This window comes from Protomyctophum parallelum, assembly GCF_964188405.1.
Source record: "Protomyctophum parallelum genome assembly, chromosome: 15".
NCBI classification, from domain to species: Eukaryota; Metazoa; Chordata; class Actinopteri; order Myctophiformes; family Myctophidae; genus Protomyctophum; species Protomyctophum parallelum.
In genome coordinates this window covers 26988693-27003187 of record NC_139710.1, presented here as the reverse complement: position 1 = coordinate 27003187, position 14495 = coordinate 26988693, and the positions used below count along the sequence as shown (strand labels likewise).

Genomic DNA, 14495 nt, shown 5'->3' with positions numbered 1-14495 from the left:
AAATAAAATAAAATAAAATAAAATACTTATATAAGTGTTACACCAATGTATCATTTTGTCACAAGCTTAGTTACCCACGGACATGTACACTGTTACTTTCGAACCTGTTCCAAAATAGCCCACAAGCTTGTGTATCACAGCAATTTTCACGACTCGTGTTTCAACGAAATGGGGTCTTGTAAACATACGAAATAAGCTGAAACCTGGAGATACAAGGTTTCTGCCTGTCATCGACGATAATGTACATATTGTCACTGTCGCGTGGAAACCTCACACGTCAAAAACCCATAGGCCTACATTTCAGAAAATGGAGCAAAGATCACACAGGAAGTGAAAATAGCATGTCTACAATGTCATAATAATTGCCATGCAATGCATCGTGGGCTTGTAGATCTGCTATCTTCACTACTTTTGTGCAGCACTCTTGTCTGGAGAAGTATAGGGCATTAACTTACCAATACATAGAAGTTGAAATGTGGAGATATGAGGTTTCCGTCCAACAGCAACGACACATGGCCTGTTATACTGGCTGGGTTGCACACACAGTCGGAAGATGATATACAGTATACATACTTTTCTGACTGAGATATATTTGTGGCCTTGAACGGAGGCCATTTTGGGGAGGAACTTGGCCTGGGAGTGTTCCGTGTATCCAAAAGTTAATTAGTAATTTAAAAAGTTGGACACGCTGCGCATCCAAAAGCAACTCGTGATGTGATGATATGATGATCACATTTATTAGCATTCCTGCTGGCCTCCTCCTCGTGGAAATCTATTCATTATCTCCGCGTTACTCAAACTTGTAGAGCCTGTAAAGGCCAAGCAATCCTCCAAGGGATAGAGCTAACGCTGAGCGTGGAGGAAGTCATTATGATTACCTTTTGAACATGTGTTCCAAACTTTGAAGCTACTGTAGCTACATCTATAATACATCTGTGATTCTCGACCTTTTCTTAAATGCCAAGGAGCCCCGGTTTGATACCCCCCCCCCCCCCCCCCCCCAATGATATACATGTTTATCTCATGGGGCCGCCGAACTACACTTGTAAAATCATCAGTGTGAATTTGACTCTGGAATCATCAGGGTGAATTTGACTCTGGAATCATCAGGGTGAATTTGACTCTGGAATCGTCAGTGTGAATTTGACTCTGGAATAATCAGGGCGAATTTGACTCTGGAATCATCAGTGTGAATTTGACTCTGGAATCATCAGTGTGAATTTGACTCTGGAATCATATGACAGTGTGAATTTGACTCTGGAATCATCAGGGCGAATTTGACTCTGGAATCATCAGTGTGAATTTGACTCTGGAATCATCAGTGTGAATTTGACTCTGGAATCATCAGTGTGAATTTGACTCTGGAATCATCAGTGTGAATTTGACTCTGGAATCATCAGGGCGAATTTGACTCTGGAATCATCAGTGTGAATTTGACTCTGGAATCATGTGAATTTTACTCTGGGAGTGTATGACTGGAATAGTTATATATAGATAGTTATATAGGCCAGTTTTTGGCCTATATAACTCCATTTGTGTACAGTACACTCTCAGGCCCCTTTTCCACTGGGGTTGAACTGGTTCCACAGTTTTTTCACGCCTATAGTTTTGAACCAAATTAATTGGTTCAGATCTCTAAAAGTCGGTTTGGAACTGGAACCAAAAAAGTCTTCTTCTCGCGATGAAGTGGGAACCAAAGTGGGTGTGTCACTATTCAGGTTGGAAGAAGAAAGAAAGAAAGAAAGAAAGAAAGAAAGAAAGAAAGAAAGAAAGAAAGAAAGAAAGAAAGAAAGAAAGAAAGAAAGAAAGAGAGAGAGAAAGAGAGAAAGAAAGAAAGGGAACGGAACCAGTTCTAGAACCAAAGTTATTTTGGTGGAAAAGGGGCCTCAGAGTCACAGACCCGTAAGAGTCCATTTAGACCCTTGGTGGTCCCCTCACTGGTTGAGAACCAGTGTACCTTTAGTAATACATTTACGTGTACGGGAATAATACATGAGTACAGTATACATGGCAGACACCGTTGGACCGATCACAGTGATACATAAATGTTAGAATCTCTTCCCAAAATGTTTCAAATCATCCTCATGGTGGTACCAGCTCAGTGGCCTTGTGGTTAGTGTCCGCCCTGTGACTGGGAGGTCGGGGTCATACCAAAGACTGTAAAAATGGGACCCAGTGCCTCCCTGCTTGTCACTCAGCATCAAGGGTTGTATTGGGGGTAGTCCCTGCGACATACTAGCGTCATGTCCGACTCCAGGGGCTGTACTTGTACATCAAGCTGCCTCACACTACAGAAACAGGAGATAGGCTCCTGGTCTATGGGCCTCATGGCTCGGCAAGGCTACTTACTTTTTTTCATGGTGGTAAGGCCACCCCACATGTTGGGCCTATTTAACTAGGACGTACAATAAAGATGTTTCCCCCTGGATTCCTTCATGCCGCAACTAACCATAATGTGCCCCAGCCCCACCCATTTCCATCGGACTAGAGTTTTCAGCCAACATGCTACAAATGTTTGTTGCACCACAATTAAGTACACATTAGGCCTTTGGGAATCATGTGCCAATAATATTTGACATAATGTAAAACCTTATATGTCAACTATGTTGGCAAATCATTATCAGTAATCATGTCATAGATAATCAAGTATTTCAATCATGTTGTAGTTTTGTTATACTGTAATCATGCTAGATATATATTCTATTTATATTTTTGATTGTGTATTACATAGGTATAAATAGGCTTTGCATAAGCCCTTTGGTCTTCTTGCCTCCTCCTGGCACTTTCCCTTTTATATTCAGTGTTTCATTGTGTATTGTTTTGTTTTTAGGTTGTGTTAAATAAATCAAATCAAATATTCCAATACTGCTTACCTGTAAATTGGATACATTTGGTTGGCTTCAGATTTGTGGTGCAGAACTGGCACAGCCCAGGGTATGCCACCCATTCTGGCGAAGACCTGCGGCCAAGGGGAAGGCTTAGTTATTTATTCATCAGTAAGGGAACATATACAGTAGAATATTACTATATGACTGCAGTGTTATACCAGATTTTTCTTCTGCAAATTTCCATCTGCAGTTACTTGGCAGGATACAATGAATACATATGGGCTCCAATCTGCAAAGTCCACAGTAATACTACTAATATTATACAGCAGGTATACTATACATATATATACTATACTATAATATGCAGTAGACACTGGGGGATATCAAAGTGTAGAGGGCATATGCATAAGGTGTAATGCATTGACAATGTGCATTAAGCTGTACAAGCAAACGTGATCCAGACACATTATTAGTGATGAGATGTTTGTTTTGCCTCAAGCCATATTTTAACACTTTGGCTGTGAAGCTTCTCCGGGAACTGCTGCTCTTAACATGAGCCAGGAGTGTATTCCAATAGCTAATTATGGACTTATAAATAGAAGATGAAAAAAAGAAGAAGAAAATAGAGAGAATTTCAGAGGAAGAGCTCCCAAATAAACATATCTTTGACAGCTGGTTTCGGGAGAGCCAGTCACTGTACTGTACATGCATGGAAGAAGTGGAATGTTTTTTTACATGAATAAAAGTAGCAATACCTATTTTTTTCTCAAATAGGCTAATACCTATAGGATTTAATTTGTTAATGCATGTTTTGCATTAATAATCTAAATCGGCAAAGTATCTAATTAGAAACTGAAATTGTAGTTACTTGTTAGTTGAATAAAAAGATTTGCCTCTGAGATTTAGTATAGAATGGACATACTGTATTAGCCTACTGTACCTGTACTGTACCTCAAAATTGTACTTAAGTACCATGTATTTCTGTCATTGCACATTTGCACATATACATGACATCTGTCTACTACATTTATAACCATCCTATAGAGCGTCGCAGTCCCGCCCCTTTTTCTCATAGATGTTTCAAAAAGTATTTATTTAAAGCCTCGAACAAAGCCAACTCGGATGGTGACAAATCATTACAATAAACATATTTTTTTGCGCCAAACAAACAATTAGAAAGAATAAAAACAACAAAAAAGGTGCCCTTTATTTCTTAGTATTTGTTCGGCCCAAAAGATTGTGTTTATGAGTAACATTTTAGTGTAGTTTTTATATGTTGACGAAATTGTCAATATATGTACTGTAGTCTACGGTTGTTTAGTAATCATAGCTTCTTTTTTTTGTCATGTAATCAAAAGTTCTTTTTTTTTAATGGGGCGGCTTGACACAAAAGGGTTAGAACTACTGATTTAGAAGCCCATTTAGGACTGAGGCCCATTCTAATAATGCCTTCTAAATGCTGATCTAAGTTTTCTGAAAACTATTTATTGAAAAATGACAAAAACATGCATGTTGTTACTGTATATACGGTATACAGTAACAACCGTCCTGAAAGGTATATAATGGTTACAAAAAGGGGTTCCCGTCCTTAATGGGTTTGGGTTAAATCCCACTATTTTTAACTATACTTTTCCACTTGTTAGACATAATTCAATAATAAAATAAACATACCGCATGTGGGACTGAGAGTGAGAGAGAGAGACTTTTGACTGAAGTTTATATAACTTTTACGTTTACAATGGAGGATTCCGTACTGTTATTTTTGGATACCTTGACTGTACTGCATTTCAAAGACCAATATCGTTACATTTGACTCCACTACATTTCTAGAAAGGGGAAGAAAGCACATTATGAATTATTAACGGCTGCGTTCAGGTTGTCCGCCCAACATATGTCAGTGTTACAGACGTGTGTGTCTTCTATACTGTTTCCGCAGGTGGAGAATTCTACGAGACCTCTCCGTATGAACCTGTGGCTCCGGTGCGTCATCCAGACGCCTTCCGCCTGGCCTCCATCATATCAGGTAACAACCCCCCCCCCCCCAACCCCAACCCCTGTCTTGATGTAGTATTCTGTACTTTACTTGAGTAATTTGTATTTGTGTAACACCTATGACTATATGACTATGACAAATATTGTACATTTGACTACATTCTAGGAAGGTATATTATGCATTAACCACTTGAGCCCCATGCATTTCAAATATAGGGCCTACTATTTGAAAGTATATAGTCACACCGTGCAAGGAGCTTGTAGATCTGTCATTTGTGGAAAAAGTGTGAACATTTGTGCAGATCTTTGAATAATATCCCTTGCACACAATATTTTTGGAGATGTTGGGTCTGTGTGCACCCCAAATACATCATTTTGGGGGTCCTTGAGTTGACATGAAGAAGTTTGAGAAATCAATAAGTTTAGCACAAGTACAAATCTGACAGAGCAACGTTTGCTTGTAGTTGAGTCATATTTGACCCAGGAGTATCTTATACCTTGAGGCAAGTGCCGGGAGTTGAGCACTTTGTATATCCACCGTTACTTTGATCTATAATGTGCCCCCAGTACTTCGTCATGTGAGTGGAATACAGATGTATATAGCGCACAAAAAACAACATGTTTTTCACGCCGCTCCGACAGGGGTCAGAGACAGAGCGACTCTCCTGGGATTCATAAATGCGTTCAAAGAGCCTGTTGAAGACAACTTATTTAACTGGGGCCGGTGCTGGTGCTTTTAGAGAGAGACCGGCACTGCCACAGCCGTTTGAAGTATAGCATCTATACAAAAGAATCCTCCGCGTTAATTGGACTCGGAGGAGTTCAAATCGACCCTCTCGCGGGTCCACTCGATTACATTTGGTACACTCCTTCTGAGTTGAATTAACACTGCAGATTTCATTGTGTATTCTCTCCCCCCCCCCCTATACCTAGCCAACATATATTTCCCGTGTATTGATTTTGCTTTCAGTTTGATTTCCTATTTGGCTTACTAATTAAACAGCCGAGCTCTCAGCAAGGGGCAACTACGGCTCACTGTTTAATTTACTGCTTATTACCGTAAGGGCATTGCTAATCAATGCAGGGCTTATCATAAGACGCAGCTACAATGGCTAATGCGGTGGGGAGAGTATAGGGGACGGCTGGCCGTGAAAAGAAGATAGGTGGGAATGGACCCAGCGATGGATCCTGTCCAATGTCAGATTGTCAGTGCTATACGGGCCAGAGTGGGGCCCGGGGGTCCCTGGGGGGGTTCCAGGGGGTCCCTGGGGGGGTTCCAGGGGGTCCCCAGCAAAAGGAGTTTATACGACTCGAACTGTACATCAGCTGAAATTTGCAGATGTGTTGAACATTGAACATTGAACGTCCCTAGGACAAATTATTGTCAGATGGGCAGATAGGGTCCGTGGCCATACTCATTAATGTGGGGGTCCTTGACTTGTAAATGGGATTGTGGACAATGTACATATGCCCAATACAAGTATAGAGTAGATGACACTCATGGTCAATTCTTACATTCATAGAGCACCTTTATCCAAAGCACTTTACTGCGTTACATTCACCCATTCACACACAATAACACAACAAAAAACATTAAAAAAAAAAACTAAAATATTCTTCACCCATTTTCAACCTATCTTTTTTATCATGAGCATTATTATAGAGGTGAAGTCGTCCTTTAAGTACTGCAGGACTCAAGGAAATGCACTTTGTTACCGCGTGTCCACAACTGATGATAAGACGGAAAGACGGCGATATGGCTAATGCAATGAGGAAAGAGGCTGCAGCTGGGCCGTCGAAAATAGGTGAGAGCCGACCCAGCAATGGATCCTGTCTGTTGCCATAGCGCTACAGGCGGGGTACAGTCACTTGAAAATGCAATCGTTTCCCTTTCATCCTGTACCGACATAAATCGCCTGTGGATATTCCACCCTCCCCCTCACCTTGTTTCTTTTCTCTTTTTTGTATTATTTTTCTTCCCTCTTTTGCCAAGAGCAATTTACACACGGAAGACAGCGAGTTGTCCTGTTTCTTGCGGTTTGGCTTGATGTATCTGGCTTGGTTTTATATCTGGGAGGGACTGGAGATATCCACGCTTTCTGCATAATCCATGTTGGGCGGGAACCCCTTTTGGTGTTAGCATTATGTTATGCTTTAGCTATTGAAAAATAGCAGATCTACAAGCTCCGAGCTTGTAGGTCTGCTATTTTTTTTAAATCATCGACGACGGACATAGAAAGATAGCTTTTATAGAATCTGATCTCAGGTCAGAATGGAAAACTATCAGGATGGAGAAGACATTTTTAGAATCTGATCTCAGGTCAGAATGGGATAATCCCCTTAGCGTTCCAAGTCAACCGTGTATCACTGGGTCTGTTTTTGTTTTTTGAAAATACACTTCTTTGATATTGGTGAATGGGAGTGGTGGGAACGTCTGAGAAAATATATATATATGTATAAAATAAAGGCACAGGCCTTCGGTTACTGTTTAGTTTTTTGAGGATATTATTTACAAACGGCATGCCTCTTCTGATTTAAAGGCTTTAAAAGCGCCACTTTAAAAGAACTTCTGGAGTCTACTTCAAAGTATCGACATTTTCTCAAAAAGGGCAAATGCCATTTTAATCAATAAAACAAAAATCTCTGGAAGACTTGTCGCCTATGATGAAAATACCGGCCCAAGCTAGCGACAACACCATGTGAAGTGACCAAAATTGTTGCACATCGGCTGCACAACTGTCGATCCCGATGGCGTCAAAAAAAGTCAAATGTTGGCCGATATCGTTGCTGTCGGGCAGAAACCTCTACCTCCTTTACTTCTATTCTGGAGCTTGTAAGATTAGCTACGTTTTGCTATTTTTTTAATTGAATCCTGAAAAGTAACATGAGGACTGACAGAGATGACAATTTTGATGGTTTTGCTCTAAAATAGCATTTTGAACAATCGCAGATGCAGCCATGTGCTGTTGTCCAAGTGCAGCATATAATACAGTGGTAATAGAATGAGCATGTCAGGATATACAATAGCTATACACACATAGGAGGCCTTTGCTATGTTTCACCAGTTTCAATTGAAACGGGCCTCCACCCTCAGGGGGCCCTCCAAGCTCCGACTAACCGTCAGGTGTCAGTCAACCCCTGCCCCCGCTCTCTCTCTCACTCACTGCCTTACTCTCTCCCACTCTCTCCCCTAAAATGTGCGCCATTGAGGTAAAGGGGAGACACTTTATTGTGACAGGATGAGGAGAGGTGTTGTTGCTGTGTACTGTAATTGTCGAGAGTATAATGGCTGCGCACGATATTGAACAGTCAAAACTATTTGTATCAATACGCCTGTATCAACAGAATAATTATGTCATAGGTAGCCTATGGAGGCCTCATATTTGGTCTTGAAACGGGCCTCCAGATTGCTAAGGCCGCCCCTACGTAACAGGGGACTCATTACTGTATCCATCTTTGCTTTTGCAGTTGCTTCCTCTCTTCTCTCTGAGGTGAAATATCGGATTTGTTCTCCGAAATCTATTTACCCCCCCCCCCCCCCCCCCACCCCCCAGAGCGTTCCTCGTTATTCATCATTTCTGAGGACAGATTAATTGATTGTGGTGCTGGGCATAAAACCGCGGAGAAAACAGATAAATAATTACACACTTGTTCTGTGGCGAATACCTCTCACTTCGATTGCCAAACCACAGTTAGAAGTAATCATAATCAAACGATGGCGGAAGAAGTACTCAGATTTAAAGTAGCCTACAGAAAATACCACAATGTAGACATAATTATTCTACTACCCCTGTATTCAATATTTGACCTGTAAAAGTAAAAGTATTGGCATCAAAATATACTTAAAACCATACCAAGAGTAAAAGTAGTTTTTTTTTCAAAAGTGCTGTAAAAAATGTCTAAAAGCTCCCTGACTTGTATATCTACAATGATATTTTCGAACAGCCAATTCCAGTAAAACAGGCCTTAATTAATTGGTTGTTTTGTAATATTGAATCACAATCTGAAAAGTATACTTGTAACTAAACCTGTCAAATAATTGTAGTCGAACAAAAAAAATTAAGCAAAACGTTTTATAAATATATACCTAAGAAAATAAATTATTCTTCTTAACACAATTTAAAACAACGGTGAGGTGACCACCCCTACTGTTGTCTTGTCTCGCTTACAATATACATTTGGGGGTAGGTCCTTGACAAGGCAGTGGTTTTTGAAAACCACTGCCTTACCTTCATGTACAGTACTTTCTTATAGTTACTTCCCTGGCTGAGAGACTGAGAGACTGCATATTCTGCCACGGTTGATGAGGACAGGAGGGTATGACGTATATTCCGCAAGAAGACCAAAGATGGAAAATTGAAAAATAATCTTCAGTATATATTTGAAGTGTGTACGGTCTTTAAGGGAGAGATAAGAGGTGGAACTATATGGCAAAGGAAAGGGGAAGAAAATCAATACATACTCAAAAATGTATACTCAGTGTGGATGTTGTTACGTGTTTACCCAGAGGTAACAACCCAAGTTATTTCTTAAAAAAAAAAAAACTTTGTATCTCCATATTTCAATGTTTTATGTTCTCTCTCTCTCTCTCTCTCTCTCTCTCTCTCTCTCTCTCTCTCTCTCTCTCTCTCTCTCTCTCTCTCTCTCTCAATTAATGCCCTATTTTGTCATACAAGAGTGTCCCACTAATGTAGCGAAATTTGCTGATCGGCTATTTTTCACTTGATGAACGAGGTGTGTAAGGCTGTAAGTACTTGTGACTAAATAATAACGGTTGCGTAGCATTTGTCCGACTACCCAATTTTCCGACCATAGAGCCCCATACTACCCCTCTCACCAAACCCCAACGATAACCCTAACTGCACGCAAATTCTTAACCGGCCACGTAGTCGAACTAACGGGATGTCAGTCAGACTAACTCATAATAATAACATTATTGGACCCAGTGGAACACAATGGTTCTTTTATTTGTAATGTTTCCGCCCAAGGATGAGTTTCCGCACGAATCAGTAGCCCTTGTATCCCTGGTAGCTAGGCTTGTATCCCTCGTACTGTAACTAGGCTGTGTCCCTTACAATTTACATTTTAGGCATTTAGCAGACGCTCTTAATCCAGAGCGATTTACATTAAGCAAGAACAAAAAGGCATGGGAATACATCACATATATAAAATGCATTTCTCATGAAACTAGAACATATCAGAAGGGAGAAGATTTTGGGACGTGTGGAGCTTTGTCCCGGCGTTTTTAGTGAGGGTAGGCCTACTTCCAGCTTTCCTGCGTTGGCTGATCTGAGTGAGCGGGAGGGTTTGTAGGGTTCAATCATGCTTGCAAGATATGGGGGAGCCATACCTTTGGTTGCTTTGAATGCCAGTATCAGAGTTTTGTATTCTGTGCGGGCAGCGACCGGGAGCCAGTGCAGGGAGCGGATCAGGGGGAGACATGTGAGAATGTTGGCTGGTTGAAGACCAAGCGAGCTGCGGCATTTTGGATCAGTTGGAGAGGCTTAAGTGCACATGCCGGTAGGCCAGTAAGGAGGGAGTTACAATAGTCAAGTTTTGACAAGACTGGATTAGGAGCTGGACTGATTCCTGGGTGAGGAACGGTCTAATTCGTCATATGTTATAGAGTGTGAACCTACAGGATCCCCTGTAGCTAGGCTTGTATCCCCTGTAGCTATAGGCTTGTATCCCTTGTAACTACAGTAGGCTTGTATCCCCTGTAGCTATAGGCTTGTATCCCTTGTAACTGCAGTATGCTTGTATCCCTTGCTAGGCTTGTATCCCTTGTAACTACAGTAGGCTTGTATCCCCTGTAGCTAGGCTTGTATCCCTTGTAACTACAGTAGGCTTGTATCCCTTGTTGTAACTAGGCTTGTATCCATTGTAACTAGGCTTGTATCCCTTGTAACTACATTAGGCTTGTATCCCTTGTTGTAACTAGGCTTGTATCCATTGTAACTAGGCTTGTATCCCTTGTAACTACAGTAGGCTTGTATCCCTTGTTGTAACTAGGCTTGTATCCATTGTAACTAGGCTTGTATCCCTTGTAACTACATTAGGCTTGTATCCCTTGTTGTAACTAGGCTTGTATCCATTGTAACTAGGCTTGTATCCTTTGTAGATCGGCTATACTGTAGCTATTTTGTACTATTTTTGAATGATTTGCAAAGAGTGTCCCATATTTGGAACACAGGTTATTCTCCTATTCCTTGTAAATGTATACAAGGTTTCTGCCCGACAGCGGCGGTTTGCTGTTGTGCCTTGCTCCGAGGCAGAGTTTATGCACACGAGTCAATAGGCCTCACTACTACGCTCTACTCCGATCAATATTGTGCCACACTCTAGTGAAGGATGGTGGGCTGGCTGCATAGCATGCTATAGGGCCCGTCTACCACAGCTTGCCCACAAGGACATTCTCTTTAAGCCCCCAGATGAGCGCTATATTACCCCGCAGCCAGGGAAATATAAATGTATCGTTGACCGCAATTAAGTAATATCACACGAGCAAATCGAGTAATATTGTGATTATTTATTATTATTATATTACAACAGTTACCATCAAGAGAGAGTGTCCTGATATGGACGTTGCAACATTGCCTTAGCCAATAACATTAACTATTCATTGAGAATAAGAGGAGCAGAGATGTGTAAATGAATAAGGCTATACAGCACAACGCACGCACGCACGCACGTACGTACGCACGCACGCATGCGCACACACACACACACACACACACACACACACACACACACACACACACACACACACACACACACACACACACACACACACACACAGGTGAAAAAAAGGTCAAAGCACTATATTCTGAGACTGACACTCAGCTGGGTGACACAATATCATCCAATCAGGAGAGTGTTCCAGTTCCAATTGTGTCTACTCATTTCTTTGTGTCATCACTTCCAATTTCACTTTAATTCGTGTAATCTGTATGCTGTCTGAGTTCTATATCCTGATTGGATAAAATTGGTGGCCTGAAAATAAAATTTCTGTTTAATAAAGATCTGGAGAGACACTCCTGTTACTGAACAAACACTCGATAGCAATGAGTACTATCAGAATAAAAAGCTATTTAAAACTTATTTTAATCAGAATTATTTTGGCCACAATAATCGTGCCATGCGGTGCCATGTCATCCCCTCCTTCTGACAAAACAAAACATTTTGTCAGCTTCGACAGGTCAAAAAGAACAAAATTATGTAATTGCCTTGTGGAAAATGTTGGATGTGCGACAAGCTGCTGAAAACAGCAGCTTGTCGCACCTCCAACATTTTCCATTTTGAAATACTTCTACATTGCCAATTATTTTTGCACCCATTTTCCTCACAAATTTAGTCGTCACGCCAATTAATTCTTCCCACTGCTTGCCCAAGTACAAGTATACAAGTAGCAACAATAACCACAATGTAGAAATACTGTCTGTCACAAGTAAAAAGTCCTGTATTAAAAATTGTACTTGAGTAAAAGAATTCATCCTCAAACCTTTTCGAAATCTTTCGAAAATAGCAGATCTAAGTACAAGTTCACAGTGCGTCGCATTGTGACCAGTTGTGAGCTTCTAGACTGTCTATTTTACAAGAAGCCAAATGTAAAATATTGCTGCATTCTAGAATTCGACCGGCCTTCGGCCGGTCTCACTGTAGCGCCGAGCCACGCCATCCAGGTGGCCAGTGTTCTGTATGTGTGTGTGTGTGTGTTTGTGTGTGCGCGCGAGAGCAGTGGAACGGGGTGTGGCCTAAAATGTGATGTAATTTGCATAACTGTGAAACGTTGCGCAATAACATGGTTTTTCATGCAAATGCACAAACTGTACAGTAATTATGACAGTTGCATGGATAGGATGCAAAGTAGTGCGTTATGCCTGGACAGGCAAGATGTGGCAAACGGTGTGGTTTGGTAGAAGAAGGCGGACAAAGGCGGCCGGATAAACGGCGTGTGTGGGTTTTAATTAGGGTTGTGTCGTAAATAATGATCTAAATCTACAAATTAACCTCTGACTAAAGTTTTCAAATAATAGCAATGCAGCGAGTGGAATAAATCAAATCAACACATCAAACCGCTGGACACCCTGCGTAACACCCTGCCTCTAGACGGGCGCGACATCAGTCCGTTGCGTGCCGTACTTAACATCAGCGAGAGTGGACATGTTACCAACCAGAATCTGACGGTATACCAAGGGTGAACTTTTTTTTATTTTTTATAAAATAGCAGCCAGGGGAATGACAGCAGCCAGGAGAATGAGACAAGCGGGACACTGTCGAAGACGTCAAGAACTGCCTGCCAGCGAGTTGGTGCTGTGGGAACCAACACACGAGCACCGACTACAAGGACATCCCACATTAACATTGTACTGGCCAGATATACAGAGCCATTGAATTACGACAGAGTTCTTGGGGCCAGTCTAATGGCGGCCCCTGGCGGCTGTGGGGAGCATAGATGGGGAGCCGAAGTGTGACAAAGCCCTGGACTGGAAGTTGACGGAATGCACTGGAATCTATGAAGAAGTCGAGTAGACAAGGCATGAACAAACATAAACAAAAATAATTGATGCATACGAATGAAAGATGACATGTCACAGGTTATTTTCGGATACCTTGTTAACAGTCATCTTGCATAAATGCAGTACCTAAAATTGATGATATTTACTCTCTCTCTCTTGATAAAAACAATCTATTTAAAACAACCACTTGTCTCAGTCTGCTTGATTAGCACTTGAGCGCTCAGTTCCTGCCCCCTCAATGCCGCTGGCTGTTTGGAGACCCGGGACGACTGGAAGCGATGGCGGAGACTATTTCGAATTCCCTGGGTTTTAAACGCATTGTATTGAATTAGATAAAACATATTAGGAAAAGACAGGGACGTTTTTGGTCTTCCTGTGGTTAATGACGGCTGCTATAGAGGGAAATGATGGGTAAAAAAAACATATTGCTTTGTTATGTAAACACACAGGGGTCCCCCTCAGGAGTAGAGTTTGATATGTGTTTCAGCTAGACGTTCTAACTGCGCGCACCGAGGAAGTTACAGTTATAGCGATTAAATCGCCTCTGTCGGGTGGAAACCTCATGTCCGAAAACCGTTACTTTTCAGCATTGAATGTAATAGATCTGCAAGCTCGACTCGCGGCGTGAAGAGGATCTGCTACTTTGGCTGCTTTCGCGTGACACTGGAGCACGATCGTAGGGGCGCTCTTTTACGAGAGAAAAAAAACACAAAAAGTTAAATAAAATAAAACTATATGGAGATACGAGGTTTCTGCCCAACAAGCAACGATATGTACTCAGTTACTTTCCATCCCTGGGTCTTAACTGCATGGCGGAGGTCCCCCATAGGAGTAGAGTTTGATGTGCGTTAGTTAGACCTTCTAACTCCCTGCTCTAAGCCTCTCACCTCTCCTCTCAGCGCAGCCCACCATCCAATTAAGTGCAGAAAGCTATTTCTAAGGCCGGGGGAACAGGGGAGCACTGGTGCTACAGTCGTGCTCAGCATGTTAGACATTTTTCACGTTGGCCCCTCATAACAATTACTATTACATACCTGAGCAACTGAGGTCTCTCTCTCGCGTGCGCCCGTGCGTGCGTTCATGCGTGCGTGCATGCGTGCGTGCGTGTGCTTGTATTTATTATAGTTGTGAGGGCCAAATGTCCCCACAAGTGTAG

The 14495-nt window shown here is 41.7% G+C and overlaps 1 protein-coding gene across 1 annotated transcript in view; it reads left to right on the top strand.

Moving 5' to 3' along the window:
• LOC310872544 (GDNF family receptor alpha-2-like) overlaps window positions 1-14495 on the top strand; it is a 197188-nt gene that overhangs the window by 45885 nt on the left and 136808 nt on the right. Inside the window, exon 3 of the mRNA XM_083784508.1 lies at window positions 4765-4851. Within this exon, the coding sequence (XP_083640634.1) occupies window positions 4765-4851 (87 nt within the window). The remainder of the gene's footprint in view (window positions 1-4764; window positions 4852-14495) is intronic.